Here is a 22,730-nt window from a genome sequence, read left to right as displayed (position 1 = left end):
GAGCGAAGTAGTCCAGTGATAATTAACATGCAGCCATGGTGATTGCAATAACCGGAAGACGCTGTACACTGCTTCGCGGCTACTTCCGGCGTTCTATTGTGTTGTGATAAAGGCCTATAAATGTGTTATAGGCCTATGTCACACTTCCTGCTTCCGGAACGCGGAGTAGGGATTCAGAACTTCCGGTCAACAGTATTTCTCGATAAGGATTTAGATTATCAGCCATAATGTCTAAACCATCCGAGGTAGACTGACCACGAGCTATGAGGTTGTGAAACGAAGGTTTTTGCTCCTGTAGAAGCTATAAGTTCGTATGAAATCAACCTTGTTTAAGAAAAACATGTTTTATCCGCGATCTTATGAAAAAAAACTGCACTACCCACAATCCTAAGCGTAGCAGCAGCGTCTGCTGATTGGTCCAACTCGCTGTTACCATGGAAACTTTTACCTTACTGGCGAACGGCTAGAGCTATAACAACAATGGTTCTCCCAGAAGAACTTGTACCCTTTCCTCAGTTTTGACGTTTCCACTTGAGAGTTTTCATTTACCATCCGAACCACATCGTCATATGTGACTTTCAGGCAGGTTGCGGAGAGATTTGGTCCAGCGGTATCTATCGGACTCCGCCATTGTAAAAATCTAACCGGAAGAGCCGGATCCCTTCTAAAAGACGTACTTCCGGTCTTCAATTTTTTCGTGACATAGGCCTATTATAACGTCATATTTTTTGTTGCTGGTGTTTAATTTATGAATAGAATAAATATTAAAATGAATATTTTTATGGAGTAACCATTTTATAAAAGCAATTCGCTCCGTGCACGGCGACCGTTGACATTCTTCAAACTTGAGTGTGCGCGCCAGTACTTCCGGTGATCTGACAGCGAGGGCGAGAGACAACAGCGACCGAGTTCCATTACCACAGAGATATTTTTTCACAATAAGTGTTTTTAGGATTCAAGAGAGGCGACTTGCCTTTCAGAGGGTGACAGCCTCAGCACTTCATCGTTGTGTGCCGTTATGTACCATTTCGTCACGTTACAACAGAGAAGTCGGCTTTCTCCGGTTCCCCGCACCGGGCGTAATGCGAAACCGTAAGTGTCTACGCGTACACTCGCTGATCCGAATTCCAAAATGGCGGCTACGTGCAGCTAGTCAATAAGCCCCTTGAGGCCGTGATTTACAGTGAATTTAGAACAGCTAAGGGGTGTTGTTGATGCGGAGCGGAGTTCTAAATTCACTGTAAATCATGGGCCTATTTGCTTTATTTGAATCCATGGCAGAAAGAAGTAGTTCTAAACAAAAGAGGGGTTTCAAAGACACTCCGTTGTTGTTTCTTATTTATTTACTCACGTGTGTTGTCGAACTGTTGTATAAACGCAATATCACACTCGTAGCCGTGCGATATGCTGTATATCAGCACGCTGTGATTACCTGTGAGAGAAATATATAATATATATATAATATATTACTGTAAAAATGATATTTTTGAAGTAATTAATAAAAAAAATATTTTACATAATATTATATATACAGTGCTATTGTCAGGCTTCCGGGTGGATGAAGTAGGAGGCAAACTCGCAGATGAAGTAATCCAAGGTTTTAATTCACAATCTCACAAAAACAAGGAACAGGGAGCATGTGCTCAGGCAAAGATCGCCTAACATAAAACATTGACCGACAAGTGAGTACTGAAAGACAGGAACTTAAATACACAGATGACAACGAGTGAAGACAGGTGACGGTGATGAAGAACAATGGCTAATAACTAAACAGGTGACAGAGATGATGATGACCAGGTGCAGGTGATGATGACTGGGAATTCTGGGAAGTGTAGTGCAGACAGGACGATGACAGACGGTGAATGTGACATTACTCCCCCCTCCCGGTAGGCGCGACCTCGCGCCGTAGAAAGACCAAGGGGGTGGGAGGGTGGGCGCCCTGGAGGCTGACGGGGAAGACAAGGCAAGGGAGACAAGGCAGGAAGCCTCCAGGGCGGAGCAGACTGTGGGTGTGGTCAGGACGGAGACAACCCCTTGGGCGGCCATGGCGGTGCGGACCCTTCGGGCGGCCATGGCGGTGAAGCCCCTTCGGGTGGCCATGGCGGTGAAGCCCCTTCGGGCGGCCATGGCGGAGAAGCCCCTTCGGGCGGCCATGGCGGAGAAGCCCCTTCGGGCGGCCATGGCGGAGAAGCCCCTTCGGGCGGCCATGGCGGTGCGGACCCTTCGGGTGGCCATGGCGGAGACGACCCCTCAGGTGGCCACGGCGAAGACGACCCTTCGGGTGGCCACGGCGGTGAAGACCCCTCGGGTGGCCACGGCGGAGAAGACCCTTCGGGTGGCCATGGCGGAGAAGACCCTTCAGGTGGCCATGGCGGAGAAGACCCCTCGGGTGGCCACGGCGGAGAAGACCCTTCGGGTGGCCATGGCGGAGAAGACCCTTCGGGTGGCCATGGTGGTGAAGACCCTTCAGGTGGCCATGGTGGTGAAGACCCTTCAGATGGCCATGGTGGTGAGGACCCCTCAGGTGGCCATGGCCCCTCGAGTGGCCAGGACGGAGCCCTATGGCCCCCCCCCAAAAAATACTTGGGAAAAGTCCCGGGTACCAGAGAGGGCTCGGTGCAGGGCAGCGACGAGGGCTCGGTGCTGGGCAGATCCAGCGACGAGGGCTCGGTGCTGGGCAGATCCAGCGACGAGGGCTCGGTGCTGGGCAGATCCAGCGACGAGGGCTTTGTGCTGGGCAGATCCAGCGGTGAGGGCCTTGTGCTGGGCAGATCCAGCGGTGAGGGCTTTGTGCTGGGCAGGACCAGCGGTGAAGGCTTTGTGCTGGGCGGAACCAGCGGCGAAGAGGGCTCTGAGCTGGGCGGAACCAGCGGCGAAGAGGGCTCTGAGCTGGGCGGAACCAGCGGCGAAGAGGGCTCTGAGCTGGGCGGAACCAGCGGCGAAGAGGGCTCTGAGCTGGGCGGAACCAGCGGCGAAGAGGGCTCTGAGCTGGACGGGACCAGCGGCGAAGAGGGCTCTGAGCTGGGCGGGACCAGCGGCGAAGAAGGCTCTGAGCTGGGCGGGACCAGCGGCGAAGAAGGCTCTGAGCTGGGCGGAACCAGCGGCGAAGAGGGCTTTGTGCTGGGCGGAACCAGCGGCGAAGAGGGCTCTGAGCTGGGCGGAACCAGCGGCGAAGAGGGCTCTGAGCTGGGCGGAACCAGCGGCGAAGAGGGCTCTGAGCTGGGCGGAACCAGCGGCGAAGAGGGCTCTGAGCTGGGCAGGACCAGCGGCGAAGAGGGCTCTGAGCTGGGCAGGACCAGCGGCGAAGAGGGCTCTGAGCTGGGCAGGACCAGCGGCGAAGAAGGCTCTGAGCTGGGCGGAACCAGCGGCGAAGAGGGCTTTGTGCTGGGTGGAACCAGCGGCGAAGAGGGCTCTGAGCTGGGCGGAACCAGCGGCGAAGAGGGCTCTGAGCTGGGCGGAACCAGCGGCGAAGAGGGCTCTGAGCTGGGCAGGACCAGCGGCGAAGAGGGCTCTGAGCTGGGCAGAACCAGCGGCGAAGAGGGCTCTGAGCTGGGCGGAACCAGCGGCGAAGAGGGCTCTGAGCTGGGCGGAACCAGCGGCGAAGAGGGCTCTGAGCTGGGCGGAACCAGCGGCGAAGAGTGCTTTGAGCTGGACGGAACCAGCGGCGAAGGGAGCTTCAAGCTCGGCGGAATAAAAGAAAACAAAATCTCTGCGGGCATGACGCTGTCAGTCTTTAGCTCGGCGGGCATGAAGCTCACTGTCTCAGGCGCGGTGGGCATGACGCTCACTGTCTTGGCTTCGGCAGATCTGGCGTGAAGTGCAGGCTCAGCTGGACTGGCGTGACGTGCTGGCTCGGCTGGACTGGCGTGACGTGCAGGCTCGGCTGGACTGGCGTGAAGTGCAGGCTCGGCTGGACTGATGAGAGGAGTGCCTGGAAGGGTGCTGGCGAGATCCTCTTCACCAGAGCATACTGTGAAAGCAGAATTACAACTCACCAACACCCATTCCACAAAGGCAGCGAAATTATCTTTCGGGCCTTCTCCAGTCAACTTCTCTCTGCTTGAGTCGTCCAGACTCACCCGGTAGAATGTGCAGAGGCAGTAGTCCGGATAGTGAGTGAGAGAAGCAGTCTCTAGAAAGCTCTGCGTGTGGTCCTCCAATGTTTGATCCCCCTGATCCAAACACAGGAGGCGGACAGCGGGGATATCCATTTTTGAGGTCGGTCAATCTGTCAGGCTTCCGGGTGGATGAAGTAGGAGGCAAACTCGCAGATGAAGTAATCCAAGGTTTTAATTCACAATCTCACAAAAACAAGGAACAGGGAGCATGTGCTCAGGCAAAGATCGCCTAACATAAAACATTGACCGACAAGTGAGTACTGAAAGACAGGAACTTAAATACACAGATGACAACGAGTGAAGACAGGTGACGGTGATGAAGAACAATGGCTAATAACTAAACAGGTGACAGAGATGATGATGACCAGGTGCAGGTGATGATGACTGGGAATTCTGGGAAGTGTAGTGCAGACAGGACGATGACAGACGGTGAATGTGACAGCTATGCATAAGTTTAGACACCCATGCTAAAGTTGACTAAAAAAAATCATCTTTTGGAAATTGAACTTAATGCCTTAATTAAAAAAAATAGGAAAAATCCAACCTTTAAGGACTCCAATTTTCTTTGTGAATGAATAATGTATCATAAATAAATAAATGTTCTTCCTTAAAATACAGGGTGCATAAGTTTGGACACCCCTATGTTAAATTCCCATAGAGCCAGGCAGATTTTTATTTTTAAAGGCCAGTTACTTCATGGAGCCATGGATACTATGCATCCTGATAAAGTTCCCTTGGCCTTTGGAATTAAAATAGCCCCACATCATCACATAGCCTTCACCATACCTAGAGATTGGCATGAAGTACTTTCCATAAGATCATCTCTCAATGCAAATCAAACCAGCTATTAGGCTAACTGAAATAAAACCATGCCAATCTCTAGGTATGGTGAAGGCTATGTGATGATGTGGGGCTATTTTAATTCCAGAGGCCAAGGGAACTTTATCAGGATGCATAGTATGCTGGATCCATGAAGTAACTGGCCTTTAAAAATAAAAATCTGCCTGCCTCTATGGGAATTTAACATAGGGGTGTCCAAACTTATGCACCCTGTATTTTAAGGAAGAATATTTATTTATTTACGATACATTATTCATTCGCAAAGAAAATTGGTGTCCTTAAAGGTTGGATTTTTCCAAATTTTTTTAATTAAGGCATTAAGTTTTACAAGAAAATACTATTTTCTACTTGAAAAATTCTTTGTAATTGTGAAGAGAATTTCTGAGTGAGAATTGTTTATACACAATTTTTTTCTGTGTATATTACTATAGTTATTTTAAATATATTTTTTATGGCTTTATACATTTGAATACCATTAAAATGTAAACTGATGTCCATGTTTTTTTTGTTTTTTTTTTTATTAATGTTGCAACCCATTGATTTACACAGTTTAAAAGTTGGACATTTCTAAACTACTATCATTTGAAGTTTAAGACAGAGCGCAAAAACACCAGGAAATGTTGAAAATATGTTACAACACTCCCCAGTCTCCCGTATATAAAAAAAAAGCATCTTTTAGCCTGTGTTTATGTGTGTACAGCAGGAGAAACAGCTTCTGTGTGGATGAAAGCTTCCCCCGAAAGCTCCTTACTGCACCTTTCTGCAATATCCGGTTCCAAATCTCCTCTCCTCTCCTCTCCTCCCTCTCACTCGCATCCGGCTTCAAAGGGTCTCCTTTCCTGATCCTCTCAGGCACCTTACACACATACTCATTACAGCATTCAAACATATACGCAACACACAAATGTTACAGATCACCTAACCTGACAGCCTGTCATCTTAGGAGCTGCTGAAGAGGGTCTAAAGGAGTTTTAGCAGACAGTTTTTTGCCTGCGGCCCAATGCTAACACTCAACACATGAGCCCCGTGCACGGTGTGCATCAGACGGCAGAGGATATTGGAAGTGTCTTTGGTGGATTATCTGCCTGTGAATGTGCAGATTGGGGTGAGAATAATCCACATGTTGATGTTTTCCTCCTGGGGTGAATGAGAGTGACAGTTTATAATCAACGTTAAGTAGAAACACCAGCATCCAAATCTCGGCCGAGGATTACATATTTCCTTCGCTCGCGGCTATCAGGAAAAGGTTTGCGGAAGATACATTGTTTCAGCTGGTAGTCTGTAATCTTTAGTTTGAGTTCCAAATTGCTAGATAGGTGCTTCTCATGCGTGGGGTTTTATCATATTTCCAGGAATTTTATTAAATGTCCTTCTGAGCAAAATGCTCTTGTTCGGCACAAAACTGTCCATAGAGATGGTTCACGCTGAGAGAAGGGAGAAAGAGAGGGAGTTTTTCATTTTCTTTTCAAGTAAATGCCTGAGGCTTATCACTGCCTCTCTGCACCAACTGCAGTTGGCCACAGAATAAGCAGTGATGAGATTAGGCTGAGTGTGATTGGCGCAGACTCCCAACAGAGAGTGTTTGTACTTAAGGTGGCGTAATATAGGTGGCTTTTTTTTTTTTTTTATCCGGCAGCCATGGATTTGGAGACGTGAAAACGTGCTGAATTGATGCCACACAGTAGAGCAGAGGTAATGCACAGCCATTAGTAATGTTTAATGGGCAAAGTGGCATGCTATCTGTCTTTGTTACATGGTACACTTTACTAAATCACACTGAATGCTGAGTAAAATCTTTTCTACTATAGCAAACAGCACTACGAGTGCACATACAAGAGAAGGGTCTTTGACATTGATTTCTTTATGCTCATTGTGATTTACACAACCAGGACACGTTCTTGGATCAGCTTTCTTTTTTGTTGCTGGAACAACATTCCTACCAAGCAATCAGAGCCCACTGATTTAAAAGGTTGGGGAATGTTGCTCTGGGAACAACAAAGCTTGTTGAATGTGGAACTTGTCCTGCGACCTTGTAAATCAAAAAGGTGGAGTTTGTTTATCCAGACAGGAATAATAAAATGAGCCATTCATGTAATAATAATAGATTTTTTGAAAAGTGGTGGCCATAACAAAAAAAAAAATCAAAAATGTTAGATATATTTATATTACATTTCAAAAGTTGTGGGTCAGTAATATTATTTTCTTTTTGAATTATTTTTTTTCCAGCAAGGATGCATTAAATTTATCAAAAGTCAAAGTAAAGCTGTTTGCATTGTTACTAATTTTTTATTTCAAATAAATGCTGTTCTTTCTTGTTTTCACAAAAATACTAAATAGTAAATCAACATTTTCACTATAATAATAAATGTTTCTTGGGCACCAAATCAGCATATTAGAATGATTTCTGAAGGATCATGTGACATTCAAACTAAATTACATTACATAATTACAATTACATTGTAAATTACATTAAAAATGAAAAATGAATACTTCACAATATTACAGTTTTTACTGTATTTTTGATAAAAAATAAATGCAGCCTTGGTGAGCAAAAATCTTACTGACCCCAAACTTTTCAGCTGTAGTGGATATATTTTAATTTGATATAAAATCACATTACTAGGGCTATCTATCGATTTTAACCAATTACATGATATGATAATATGTAGGCATTACATCTATACAATTGAACATTACCTAAAGTGGCTTCAGTAGAATGTATTGAACATAACGATATGACAATCCATCCTGCAATCGAGTTTGTTTGTCTGTCTTAAGGCTGGAATACACTACACAACTTGAACAGATTTTAAAAACACTAGGCTTCATACAGTTGCCGACTTTGTAGATTGTAGTTACGTAGGAAAAACTGGGCATCATACATTAAATGACTGAGGATCACATCACACACTACCAGACTTTCAAATCATTACGAACACAACAAACTCACACAGAAACACACGTGTCTTGCTGCTTCTGTAAGAGACTCGTGACAATTGAAACAATGTGTTCTAAAATCAGCTCAAAATATCAAACATTTTTGATATCGTCCGACTGGATGGAATCAAACTTTGAAGCTAAAAATCGGAGTCTGTGACCATCATACACTACACGATTTTCTGTGAAATCTGTCAACTCAAATCTGCAGACCGGCTCTGACTTTTGGCAGTTAGTGTCAACTTGTCCAGACTGTAAATCAGGGCAAAAATATGGTAGTGTAGTCATGTAGTGTATTCTAGCCTTTAGGTAGAATTAGGGTCTGTTCACACAGGACCTGTTATTGCATTCTGCATATTTTTTTTGAGTATTTTAAGATGCAGTGCAAACAGCAGCTACCCTTTTTAAAAGACACAAGAACGTGTTCATCACACTAAAAAGTGATCAGTTGACTTAACTTAAATAAAGTGAGGAAACCCATTGCCTATAAATTAAGTAAATGAACTTTGTGTAATTAGAAAAAGAAAAAAAAATGTTATGTAAACTTGACAATTCAATTTATTCAATTATGCATGAAGTTTATTTACTTAATCATTTTAGTTTCCTCACTTTTTTAAGTTAAGTCAACTGATCACTTTTTACAGCTCACTCTTTCAATGATTCTGTTTTCTTTAGACAGCCCTTCGAGAATGGCTTACACACTGTCTCTCTTGGTCTTGGTCTCTCCATATTCCCCAGGAGGAGGAGGAGGAGGAGGAGGAGGACAGTGTTAGCAAACTGACCCCGCTCAATGACAAAGACAAAGTAAAAAAAGTAGTTTCGTGGGCTGCAGGAAGATCCAGAGAAGGGGACTGCCTGTTTCACAGTGCAGTGCACTATATGGGATGAGTGGGAGAACGAGAAAGCGCCGCTGCTCTCTCTGTAGACTGCCAGGATGAGTAGGCTCTTATTGTCTTCTGCCCTTGTCAAACGCCTGGAGCTCTCCAGGGTCTCCGCAGCCCAGCTGAGGCTCTATTCATCTCCACCTGCCACATCCCGATAAAGGTACAAGAGAGCACAGTGTTAAAAAAAGAAACCGAGTTAGAAAGGGAGAGGGGAAGATATGACTCATTTTGAAAGCATCAGAGGACCAGCTATACCTGAGGGGAAGAACAGACAGATGGAACGGTGTTAGACAACTCACACACATATACGCAGACACACACAGACACAGGTGCGCAGTCTATTCCGTTTCAATGCTTCATTATGCAGAGAATATTCTCTCTGTTTCTTAGTGCCGCTTGATGCTTTTTCTCATGTGTAAAAGAGAGAGAGGCAATCCCACCTGTTTGTTGTGTCAGGTTTTAGACTGGGAGGCAGGCTGACTAATGTTGCTCACATGTGCTCAGGAGGTCCAGAGAGGCCTGTCACAATACGGCAGATTTAACTAGGGAAACTGGAGCATGCAGAAGGACCTCACACACACACACACACACACACACACCCTCGCAGTCGTACGCAGGTGTTTCCAGGTAACTCGACAAACAGGACGACTAAAGAGTGTTGTAGCTGATATGCTATTTGTATATTGGCCAAAAAAAAGACATTTTTTATTTTTTATTTTTATTTTTACAATGCAAGATATTAAAGCTTTTTTCAGATGCCGATACTAATTTTGATGTTAATACCGATATTGATAAATGGCTGATTTTATACTATTTTGTATACAAAAAAATAAAAATAAAATAGAATAAACTAACACCCTTAGAATAAAACAAATGAATTTCAGCATTACAATGTTATAATGTACAGTATGAAAAATGGATACTCATTTTGAGATTTGCTAAAGATTACATTTGTGAATGTATTACTGTTTTATTGTAAATGTATTAGTGTTCAGGCAGACTAAATTAGCCATTTAGAATCCTGTATTAATAATAATAATGGATTTTTGGTGGCCACATCAAAACAATTATTATAATAATAATAATTGAAAAGCATAATATGCATATTATTATATTAATAATTGTATGATAAATATGATCATGTGACACTGAAAACTGGAGTTGCTGATGGAAATGTATCTGAATGGATATTAATTTTGAGATTTTAGCTAAAGATGATATTTTTCAGTTTTATGAAATGTATTCATGTTTACATATTGAAAAGTGCTTCCAAATTCCAAAATTCCAGTAAATTAAATGCTTGACAAATTATGCCATTTGACTATTTTCTTTTATTTATTGGAACTGTATGGATAAAAACAAAAGATAGGATTATTCATAATGAATAAATCTGGTTTCAGTTGGATGAGCCACATGTAAAGACACTGAAAACAGCCAAAATATGAATACCTGTGACACTGTGAACACACATCAACTGAAAACTGAATTTTGCGATGTTGTCTGGCAATCGGTTTCCAAAGTAATCAATATAATCAAAAAAGCCTGCTCAACTGAGATACAATAGTTTTCTGCTTGGTGATTATTAAAATCATGTCACAGATACTCTGCAGTATATAATATGTTGTTGTCCATGAGTTTAAACAATGCATTTAACTATCTCTTTTGTAGGAAGATCTGCGTATAATGTTACATGATTGAACAAGGCAGCCATGATTGGCACTGAAGCCTGTAAAGATGACAGCTGTCTGCGTGACCCAAACTGAAGGGAGCAGATGAACCACAATGACTTTCAAATTTGTGCAAAAAAAAAAAAAAAGTAGCAGACAGAAATCCAGCTCTTTGAAGGCCTGTTCCTGGTGAAATGTTACAAGGTGACACCTCCATGTCTGGGCTCTGCGAGGTGGACAGAGATGTTTCAGCCAATTAGGGAACAGCCTGCTCTTGTCCCAGTGCTAAAATGGCAAATCTGCTAATATCTACAGTGAGGCCGAGTTCACAGTCAGTGTCAGCTGTCAGACCAGATTTCACACTACCATTGCACCTGCGTTTGTGTATGAATCACTGGTTAGTGTTATGGGTAATGTGCGTGTATTAAATGTGTTTGTAATAGAATACAGTTTCATGTATAGATTTTACTTGTTTTTTAGCGCAATTTTCCACCGGACAAAATTGCGATTGTTAACTCATGATTTCTGTTCTGTCTGTGCGCACCAAACTTGTACTTCTATCTACTCCTCAACCTAGAGACTTCGGGTTTTCGGCATTATGTTAAGGAAGGTCTAATCTCGGGAACGCACAAAAAAAAATCCAGGAAAAGATTTACTATCTCTTACGCCGCATTCACACTGGCAGTTGAAATCAGCTCCGTAATACGCAATACGCCCCCAGCGGACGTCGTACGGTACACAACGGTGAAAAGCGTCGGAAGCACTGATCTATATAGAATGACATTATATATATATATATATATATATATATATATATATATATATATATATATATATATATATATGTCATTATATAGATCAGTGGTCGGAAGCCTCGGAAGCGAGTATATTTAAATAATGAATTATTTAATTGTATTAACTGCCCTAATAACGTTAAAACATCATGAAAATAAAAAAATGACATGACAACTAATCGTTATAAAATCATTATTTATTTTATTAAAAGTTAAGAATCCAGGTTTGTTTATCAGTACCATAGCAACGCTAACTTCCGTTGGGATTTTCGGATAGAAACCGTCCGTAGCCTTTCGCAAGAGTTCAATTTTTTGAACGCATCCGTATGGCCAACGGACACGATTTTTTTCGCACCGCACTCGTTCGCACCTGGTTCGGACCCGGTTCGGACCCATTCGCATGCGGTCTGCGAATCTCCATAGGAAATGAATGACTTCCGGTCGTTTCGCTGCCGTATCGGAGCTGATTTCAACTGCCAGTGTGAAGGCGGCGTTAGTGTTGTGATCCCATGACGTCAGAAAATTGCGCTAAAACACTCACTGAGTTTTTATTACTTGTTTAGAAAGTAAAGAGGGAAAGTGTGATCATGACTCAATTCTCTTTTTGAGACTGTTTTTCATGAGAGTGTGTTTGCTCAAGGTTGTGATATAATGTGGAAGTTGGCAGAAACTCTAGACAAGAGTATATTAAGACCTATACCTGGCCTGGAGATTTGTTCCTTAATATAAGAGTGAGGAAGAGACAGACAGTTCTAGCAGCCGATTCGCTAAAGGAATCGTGAAAACAACGCCAAAATGGCAACGAATTATCTGCTAAACAGCATTTTCATTGCGCTATTCTCCAATTTGCAGGTCATATATTACTGTGTTCCACTGGAACCCTTCACCACTGGATTCAGATACTTAAATGACTCTTAAAAATGCTAAAAATGTGCTTGACTTCATGGCACGTCTGTATAACTTTCGTCTCCATTCGATCATCATTTCATGAATTACTGCTGCGATGATCAATAGAAAACATCCCTTTTAAATTAACTTCCGTTTACCACTTGTTATACGGATGCTAAATTGTGGCAGAGAAATAATTGCAAATTGTAAAACAATCATTTGGTAACGAATAGTCTAATTTACATAAAGTAGATCAATTATGTATATTACAAATTACATTCAAATGAAGTGTGTTTGTGCTGAAAAGAATGACAGTTACTTAATTGAAATTCTTTTTTTAGTGCATTTAGCATCTAGTTAAAAACTTGATCACGGTTGGTTAGTGAGTAAGATGCAGGATTTTGCACTAAAATAATGTGAGCAGAAGTGGTGCAACTTGAAAGCTCATTTGTCCCATAGAGAATGAGAGTAAAGGAGGAGCAACATGGTTAACAGGGTGTTGTTGTTGTTGTTGTTTTTTTGTCCTTTTAATTTCTTTCTTTGTTCAATCGCTCATTTGGTGTGATCCCACCAGGCCAGCACCAATAAACACGTCCAGTTTTAGATTTTTTACAGAGGCTTAACCATGAAAAAGAGAACTAATGAAAACCTTATGCTGTGTGCAGTTCACAGCATTTTATTGTCTTTAAAATTCCATGCACATCAGCCTTAGTTTCCACTATAGTGCCTTTATATCCTCTGATATAGGCTCTTTACCCTGCGCGCATTGATGGGATTCCTTTAAGGTCTATTAACATTAGGATTTTTTGTAGCGATGTAAAACCTTTTGAGGTATGTTATCTCAGCTGGAGAATCTCAAAGTAGTTGAGATGCAGATATCAAAGGGACCGGCGCTATAGAAGATGCAAGATGCTGCATTACTCATGAATTAAGATTCAGAATAGCTACCACTGCTAAAGGTTTATAAAAGTATCTTAATGGGCTTTTTTATATCCTAGTGAAAACACAGGTAAGTCAATAATATGCTAAAGGCTCTATCCTTACACATCACATGCAGACAAACCTCTGTTCTTCCACATTGATTAATCCATCAGTGTTTGATCATCAGCACACAACAGAATTGATTTAATGGACTGGAGGTTGGAGGTCAATTAGAGCATCTAATCACCTCCAGTTCTCATTAATCTCAACACAACTCAGGGTTAAAGTGTGTGTTTGTGAGTTGCAGTTCATGCCACAGGAGAAACTGTAGTACTTAATACAACAAGGACTGTACAACAAAAATTAGGTTTTAAAAATCAGAGAATCCTTTTGCATCTCTATACTAAATGTTTTTAATTCTTGCCCAATCAGTGTGATCAGAGGAAATTAGTTATTTTTGACAGTTTAAAATATAGTTTCCATTGGATGGTTCAAATATTCTTTTGTTCTTTCTTATCTGTCAATTATTCATGAGGCAGATGTTTCAGTGAAAGTCCAAATTATCTTCTGAAGGGCAAAATCTAAGGCATTATGGATATGAGAATATCCAAAGCTAATTATGAGTAGAGCATTTAGACATACTTTAATGTGCCTTATCAATCATATCAGTCATGGAATGGTTTTATACTATAAACATCTCATTCTGTCAAAACCATCATTGTGTTTCCAGGCTGTAAAGAGAGAGAGAGAGAGAGAGAGAGAGAGAGAGAGAGAGAGAGAGAGAGAGAGAGAGAGAGAGAGAGAGAGAGAGAGAGAGAGAGAGAAGTGCTTTCTGGAGTAGCACTTAATTAGAAAAAGAGGCTGACCTGATGGGTTTTTTTTTTTTTAAATATGGAATTTATTTCTATGAGACTTGAATGTCTAATAGTAAGCTTAGTGGAAAATAAATTCAAGATGGCAAGGCAGAGATAAATGGTTTTAGATTAATGAATTCCATTATCTGAAAAGTATAGATAAATAGTGCAGCACATACTTAAAATTATATTTCTTTAAATTAAATTATATATTGCTGTGAATTTTTATACTTTTTAGAGAGGATCATTGTTAGCTTAGCAACATGCAAGCTTCAAATACTATTGAAATGATTTCACTCTTTATCAGTGTGTATTTCACTCTGGATCAGTGTTTTGTATAGTGCTTTCATAAGTTCCATAACTAGAAGATGTTGCCTTAGTTTTTGCATTCCACAACACTGCTTTTCCATTATTTGTCCATGTAAGTCTGCGCCAGATAGACGTGTTTGACCATTGTGCTTTTAAAAATGTTTAACTTTTAAAATTTTAAAAACGCACCTCAAGACCTTGCATTTTTTCCATTCCACTAGTCAGTGTGTCTTGTTTTTAAATGCAACAACCCACTTAGAAGGCAGTTTCTTATGTAGCCAGTATGCAGCGAGGCAGCTCTCTACGTAGGTTTTGTAACAGATCTGTGGTATTATTATGCTTTTTTTAGAATGAAACAGCACTCACATTCTGCCTTTGCGTTGATAAGCAAAGGTCGGAATCTGAAGACAAGGGAAATCGTGTCTATTATTTACCTCATTCTCTCTAAGTGCCTTTTTCTCTCTTATTTGCAGTATTTTTATATGTACATGAATGAAAATGTGTGATGCCGCCACAAAATTAATCTCAACTCGGTTTAGAATCTCTCTTCATGACAATGAATTGAGAAACTATGTTCTAATAGTTTGACATCATATCAGCAATCTGCTTATGAATTGAAGTAGTATTTACTGAATTACTGCAACAGTTCTTAAATGAATTTGTTCATTGAAATCTGAGTTTGATCATTTGTCATATGATGTTTTTGGAAGGTGAAGGTTTTAATGTGAGTATACACTGACAATTTTGTGGTTCCTCTAGTGTGTATACCCTGAAAAGCTCTCTTCTGTGAAGCTCCCTTGAAGCAGGCATCATTAGTGTGTTTTGCTGTGTAAAGTCAGCAGCCTCTGTTGGGAGTTAGCTTGCTAACGTCTCACAGATACAGTTTTTTTCCCTGTCAGTGCTTGTCACTGCAGCAGAGGGGAACTGTCCTCCTATTGGCAATCCCTTCACACCACCAACAAAATCTTGGTATAGGTTGTGCATGCATGTGATCACAAAAATAAAAGAGTTTTGGAAAAACCTAAGTTTGACACACTATAGTCCATTTCCATATTTTGGCTAATACCAATTAAAGACAGCAGTGTGTTTTTCCCTTACTTTTATGTGTGATTGTATTTTATTACCGGACCAAATTAAACACCTATGTCACCTGTGTACTGGGGAGAGAGGGGATACAGTGAGTTACATTTTCATTGCCTTTCATGAGTCAAGACAAATATGTCTTTCTCTTAAATTTCCCTGCTGAGTAAAGTCAAAAGTGTTTGGCTGTGATCATGCGACTTTCCGTTCATGTCTGCTGAACAAATTCAGGCGCCACTGACACTTTTATTGTTTTGTGATTGTCTTTTGACTTGACTTGACTTGCTGATTTTGTTTACTTTGTTGCGATTTTTTTCTATAAAAAAATAGACAGGCATCCATCGATGTGGTCTGTACCTTTTCCAAGGAGCTTTTTATCTGGGAAATTGATTGACTGTACAGTCTCTATTAACAGAAGCATTAGAAAGAGATGTTTTTATATCTTTTTTTTTTAATCAAATGTGTCGTAAGGCTGTTTTCGGATTGTTCTGCCCCAATTACACCCCAGGTTAGACCTGGATTGATGTTTCTTTTTTCCTCCTGGATAAGCCTTCTTTAGGGTCTTTATCCAAGCCAAACAAGTGGTTTTCAGAACTTCTTATCTCTCATTATCATCTGCCTGTTTTGTCTTACAGAGGCTGAAAGAGTTGAAGCAGAGAGAATTTGCACGCAATGTCTCCTCCAAGTCCTGGAAAGATGAGAAAAAGCAGAAAAGAGCTCTGAAACGACTGCACCAGCTTGCACAACTCAAACAGCAAAGAGATAGGTAAATCATAATACACTTAATCTCAATGTGATAATGTGTTGTAAATGCATTCTTTATATAACGCATGCACTATATATTAGATTTAAAGAGATTGGAGATCTTTCAGCACTGCCTAATTATAACACTGTCTTCTATTCTTGCCAACAGTGATGACAGGAAAGGTCCAAAGTTAAGGTCTAAAAACAAGGATAAGGATCCCGTTCAAATCCTCTCTGCTGGCAGTAGCAAGTCTGACACAAAACCAACAGCATCCTTGGTTCAAAACTCAAATCCTATCTCTACAAACACCTCATTGAAGGGCTTGTCCTCCACTCGTATGCCCACACATCAGCAGCCATGCCACGAAAAACACCCCTTACCCACAAAATCCTCTGCAGGACACCAGAGCCCCAGGGCAGGAGTCTCATTCTGTTTCTCTAGACGAGCTCAACTAAAGCTTGACTCCTGTGCATCTGTGTTTAGTGATGGACTTGAGGAGGCCAGTGACTATCAAGAGCTCCAGCGCCACAAGCACAGACTCGCCCTGGAGGCCCTTTGGTCTGGCTCGTGCTCACCCAGAACCCCAAATAATGATGACCATGATCTGTCCCATGATCCACTGACTCTGGGCTGGGTGGATGAAGACTCTCAAACACCTCAAACGGAAGCACAAGCAAAACATGTGGAGAGCCCTGAAATTCAGGCAAACTACAGCACAAGTCAGCCAGAGAAGCTGGGGTGTCCTGACACACACAGTCCTGGAGCAAACTGGAAGCCAGCTGGTTCAGAGGACAGATTGCGTGATGAGGGGCAGAGGCCCAGGGCAGAGGGGGCTTATGCGGGATCAGAGGAGAGAGAATGCCTCAAGTGCCCCGGCCCTACTGTTTACACAGATGGACAGGGTACCATGGCCCAGGGCCAACTCCAAATACTCAAAGGCTCACACCACCATACACAGAAAAGCTGCGAACAGGGTACTATGCAGAATGGGAAGGACTGTATATCAGAAAAAGAGACAGAGGAGTATAAAATACACAGAGTGTGCAAGGATGAAAATATAGGTTCTTTCCTTAATGTAGTCAGCAAGGACGGAAGTGTGACAAAATGGCCTTTTGAGCTGGTGCAGTACACTTCCGACAAGCCACACGTATCTTACAGCTGTAACCCTCTCTGCTATTATTTAAAACACAAGGAGGGCAGAGACAAAAGCACAAAGGGGACAGATCTTGGTGTTGTTGACAAGCTCACAGGCCAGAATGACAGAGCTAGGCCACAAACACAGGATGTTCCAGGAGATAAATTAGGCATTTTAAAACCAAAGAAACCCAAACACAGGAGAAAGGGGAAAAATCGTAGGCATAAATTAGATGCTGTCAAGATCCGGCAAGCGGGATGCGCATTCAAAACCTGCTCGCAGACAGAAGCTGGAGGACACTTTGAATTCCAATGCACTCCAACCGACACGTCACAATACAAGCAAGCGTGCACTGAGAGGAGGCACAAGCTGGGAAAGAGGAAAAGATCAGTGAGAGATGAGACTTCAAATGAAAGTGACACCCCAGAGCACAGCCTCAAAAGCATTGTTGTAAGCTCGCTTTCCGCCCCGGCACGTAAAAGGAAGAAATGTCAAACGATGAGGGGGCTTGTGTCAGCGCTGCGCTTGGTAAGGCGGAGGCCTTTGTCATATTCTGTTCACAACACGACAGGAAGAGAGGATAATTATCGCTGGTATGACAACACCTATGAGTCAAAGAGGGATGCTGCCTCAACTCCCAACAGTGACAAATCTGGGTCGTGGAGTGGCCTGTCAGACTTGACCTCAGATGGAGAATGGCCTGTGTACCACATGGGGAGACGCTCCACCTCACCAAGATCAAACTATCTATACCCTTTGAGAAAGGAGCACAGTCAGCCCAGGTCTTGCATTAGAGGTTCCTCTTACATTGTTCCTCACTACAGTTATAGCCCATGCAGAGATTTTGAACATACAGGAGACAGTTGGGATTACGCAGACTCTTACATCTACAATAAACGGAAATATTCAACAGTTTATAACAGCCCAGATCAGTATGAGAGATACAGCATCAGAAGGCACAGAAAAAATGTTGAGGAGCATAAACACAGAGAGCATAGAACTCAACATACAGGCAGGCAGTTGTTTTATAGAGTCTATGACAGTCCTGAACCTCAAGAGGATGTCAGGGATTGGTGGTATGAAAGACTTAGCCCTGTAGGTAGGAGGTACCGGGAGAGGGAAGAATTTCCTTGGTCAAGTCCAGAAAGAAGTGAAGACAGGTGGTATAACAAGCCAGTGTCCATTCGTAGCTCCAGTTCCACTAGTAGCATTAGCATCTCTGATCTTAATGGGGACTGGTTGTCTAATTCCCATATTAGGCCATCTCCAACTGGACAGAGCCAGAAACATTGCAGTCATTCTGGACCATCTGAGAGATTGGTCAAAACCAAATCATCTCCTCTTAGAAAGAGGAGTCACTCACCCACATTAGCTACAAGTAACAATGTAGCTCAGCCTAATTCCTTACAATCAGGTGTAGGGAAGGAAGATGATACTCATAAATCTAACGACCAGTTGGTTGGATCAGACCAGAAGGATCCTAAAGTAAAGAAAGCAAATGTCACCCTCTCACTTCCGCTAATTGGTAAATTACCCTCTATTAAGAAAGGGGCAAGGAAAATAGGGATAAATAAAGATGCAAGTGCCAGTATTAGTAACCAGGTTCCAACATCTTCAACTGTCCCATCAAATCAACAAGTTATACCTCAAATTGACACTAAGACTTCAGAACACTTACAACAAACACATGGGCAAAATTTCAGCGCATCCCATGCCTGTCTTGAAATAGCAGAATCCTGTTCTGCTTTAGTTCTGGGTCCAGACAAGACTTTGTCACAAAAACTTAACATCAAAGACCAAGCAGACAATGCAGAAATTGCAGGGATTCACTGTCCAAAATGCACCACCCCTCCCCTTTCTGAGCAACCAATCACCTTCACCAATGATGAGATTGAGAAGTACAAATTGCTTCAGCTCCAGGCCCAGCAGCACATGCAGCAGCAGCAGCACCTTCAAGAGCAAGTATCTGTGGACATGAGCCATTTACCAGTACCAACTGCAGAGCCACCTGACCAGACTACACTTTCAGCCTGTCTACCATACAATATACTCCAGCCCTCTTCTCCACCCTCTTCTATTGCTCCTCACTCTTCGCCTGTTGCCCTGCTATCACCCCTTCATCCCACCCTCTCTCAGGCCCAATTTGCCCATCCAATTCCTGCTGCCTTCTTTTCGGTGCCGCCAGCTACTATGTTGGCAGCTCAACCCATGCACCTGATCCCAGCCTCATCTTTCCACCCAGTTCACCCTCACCATCATGTTCCTGGGTTGACTCTCCACCCCCTGCCTCCCACTTCTCTGCTCCCCACGATGCTCAGTCCGATGCCCATGGCTGCCGCTGCTGCTGCTGCTGTTGCTGCAGCTGCCAGCACTTTGCAGATCCACCCCCTACTACACCCTCTGTTCCACAGCCAGGACCTTCAGCGCCACCCTGGACCAACCAGCTAGTTGTGGCCAGAATGAGAGGGGAAATGACAATAAGAAAGAATATAGTTCTGACATTAAATATCCTGCAAGACCCCTCCAATTGTGCTGTGAACTTTCTGATGTTTAGGTTCTCCTCTCAGCCAAAGTTCCTGTAAAGTAGTGATTTATTTTTGTTTAATCTCTGTGTTGCAGTGTCAACTCAAAGATAGCAAGACTTTTTACTTTGTTGTTTACCATTCCATTCTTTATACAGCCATCGTCTCCCCCGCATTAACACACAGATGAACCTCTCCTGCCTCACCGCACTGTGATTTATCAGCAGTTGAGCCCATTCAGCAGTTGGCTGAAATTAAGCATAACCTGAAGTCAAATTAGAATGTTAATGCCTTTTTCAATTAGTAATAAGTATAATTAGCATATTTTTATAGTTACCCAGCAAGTATTCAAAGGGTTTTATTTATGAAGAACTAGGGGAAATATCCTTGAGCAAAGTTAAACTGACTAAGCAAAATGTACATGAAACTTCAGAATGATTCAGAATAAAATTCAGATTTTTTTTTTTTTTCATTAAAATGTTTTTTTTTTTTTTATATATATATGCAAATTGACATGATTATTTGGTGCAGAAATACAGCATGTGTTTGAGCTATTGCATCTCTTAATGGATTTAGCAGTGTTCACCACTTTGGGTGAAGACATCCCGTTTTTATTTGATTTGATTGATTTCTTTCTGTGTTGTAAGTAGGGTAGAGTGAGTTTGGACTTGCTCCGCTGTAGTGTGGACATGCAATAATGTTGTTGTTTTTTCAATCTATTTAAAGTGTGAAATCTTGAATTGTATTTATGTATTCATACTTTGAAATGTAAGTAATAACAAATAACAGGCACTTGATTGTTCATACATGTTTAAGATGCTTTTTATTCACTCTTATTTTGGTAGAGCCAAACATTCTTTCATCTGTAAGATAATGTCATGGGAATAATAATAAATTAAATGTAATTCCAAGAAATGACAGCTTTGTCATTACTAGTGTCTTTGAGGTCTAGATTTTGACTTTAGGCTTTTAAAACTTTTTAGACTTTGGAAGACAGGGAGCAGCAATTGGCATTTTGCCTGGAGGAGGATTGTGGCTGAACTGGAATTTACCCACCTAAAAAAAAAAAAAAAGAAAAAAAAAAAAGAACAACAACAAAAAATATATATATATATATGTATATTGCCATAATACATGTCAAATTCAGTGAATGTTAACACACCTTCATTTCAAATGAGCAGTGCTTCACTTCTCAGATCTGAGGGACTGGGATTTTGTGTTAATGATGCTTCTCATTGCCAGCAGTGGCCCAGTAACACAACTGTGCATTTGCACTAATTAACTCTCTCAGGTACAAGTTGTCTGCTCTGGCAAGGAGGAGCTCTGCTCTGCAGTCTCTCACTGGCACTAAATGGATTGGTGATTCATATCTCTAAACTCTAACTCAAACTATGTTGGGCCTGTTTTTTTAATAAATACAGAATGATGATGGCAAATTTGTGTCCTGCTAGATACGATAAGATATTCATTGTTTATTGAGTGGAATGGTTTTCTCTTTTTGAGTGCACTTCATGTTGGAAATGCAGGGTGATAACAAAAGGTTCCATATGATGGTCTAGAGTTATAAAACACAAAGTATCCTTAAGAATTCATATAACTGCAACCTTCATGTCTCTAGCAAGCATGTCTGGTTGCTTCTAATGCAACTGGAAAGTAAAAACATAAAAATAAAAAGATCATAGGAAGGATGGATGGAAGGAAGATGGTAACAGTTTGTCTGCTGCTTCTCTGACTCAGCCTGGTTTGTGCCTTACTGGATCAGAGGTGAGTTGACAGCCTCCTAAAGATTTTGACAGGCTCAAATGAATTTTTTATTTTATTTTTTGGTGACAATCTCGACGAGGATCCATTCAGATATCCGGTAAGCCAGGCTACCTTTAGGGAGAGCCATAAGGGAAAGCAGTGTGTGCAATGGTTGCCCTCCCATGCCCCAAATACAGCCTCTCTGCTGGCAGACCTGCTGCCACGTGCTCGTACTCCACAGGACAGTAGATCAAACAGACTATGAACTAGAGAGTGGGGATAATTAGCAGATGTTACAGAATAAACTCACTCTTCAGCCGCTTTCTCTACACAACCAACCAAACTTCCTGATTAATAAAAAATGTTCACACTAAAAAGAAAGAAATATGATAAACAGGGAGTGATGACACGAAAAATAAGATAAGATGCACTGATCAGAGATATAGTGAAAAACAAGAAGAATCGAGATAGTTACAAGCTTTAAGCATTTACATTGAAGTGGGGTGTATTTGATGTAAGCCATGACATGCACTATATTAGTTCTTCTGATATGACCATAAAAATCCATATTCCATATCACTAAGCCTTGGAGCCAATTATAATCACAGACGAGTTATATAATGTAAAACTTTTTTTGCACTTTTTCTGGAGCCAAACTTTTGCCTCATTATTCTTTTCTTCTACAGTAACTATGAGGCATACAGTAAGACAGAAAACACTACATGCCCCTCACAGTCTAGTGCCCTGCCAGCCCCTTATTTAATATGCCACTGAAGTAGGGAGCCACTGTTTGCCGCTCATCGCCTGTGGGGGCCACTCAGAGTCTGTTTAGCATGTATCAAAGCTGTAGGACCTCACTATCTCCGCTGCTAAATGCCCAGTATGGAGCAGACAGTGTACATATCTTCCTTGCTTATTCTTCCAGTCTTAGCTTGCACCCTCCGGTGATGATATCTCACTGACACCACCCACCACACTCACTGAGAAATATTATCTATTCAGAGCAGCATTAAGCCACATTCTTATTACTATGAATTATTTTTGAGCTATTTATATGATTTGTTGATTTATTTATTTTAAGAACATTTAGACATTTCCTCATCATGTCCAGACAGACAGAAAGATATGACCAATGAAGTGGACTCCCTACAGGTTTTAGAGGGGTAATAAGCAAATTGTTTTCTCTGCTGTTATAGCTCACATTGTAATTGTGCACTGAGCGTGGGAATGAATTCACCAAGAATGAATTGCACACGCTGATAGCACTGTTTATTGGCTCATGCTGTCTGCAAT

General features: G+C 41.9%; 1 protein-coding gene across 1 annotated transcript in view; it reads left to right on the top strand.

The window, feature by feature from the left end:
• znf804b (zinc finger protein 804B) overlaps positions 1-20,028 on the top strand; it is a 99,581-nt gene extending 79,553 nt beyond the window's left edge. The window contains exons 3-4 of the mRNA XM_081389425.1: positions 15,928-16,058; positions 16,206-20,028. Of these exons, the coding sequence (XP_081245551.1) occupies positions 15,928-16,058; positions 16,206-19,620 (3,546 nt within the window). The 3' untranslated portion in view covers positions 19,621-20,028. The remainder of the gene's footprint in view (positions 1-15,927; positions 16,059-16,205) is intronic.
• Positions 20,029-22,730: the final 2,702 nt, after the last annotated feature.

The sequence above is a fragment of the Scardinius erythrophthalmus genome (genome assembly GCF_964197995.2).
Source record: "Scardinius erythrophthalmus genome assembly, chromosome: 16".
Taxonomy (NCBI): Eukaryota; Metazoa; Chordata; class Actinopteri; order Cypriniformes; family Leuciscidae; genus Scardinius; species Scardinius erythrophthalmus.
The sequence above is the reverse complement of the archived record's forward strand: the minus strand, read 5'-3'. Positions and strand labels throughout refer to the sequence as shown.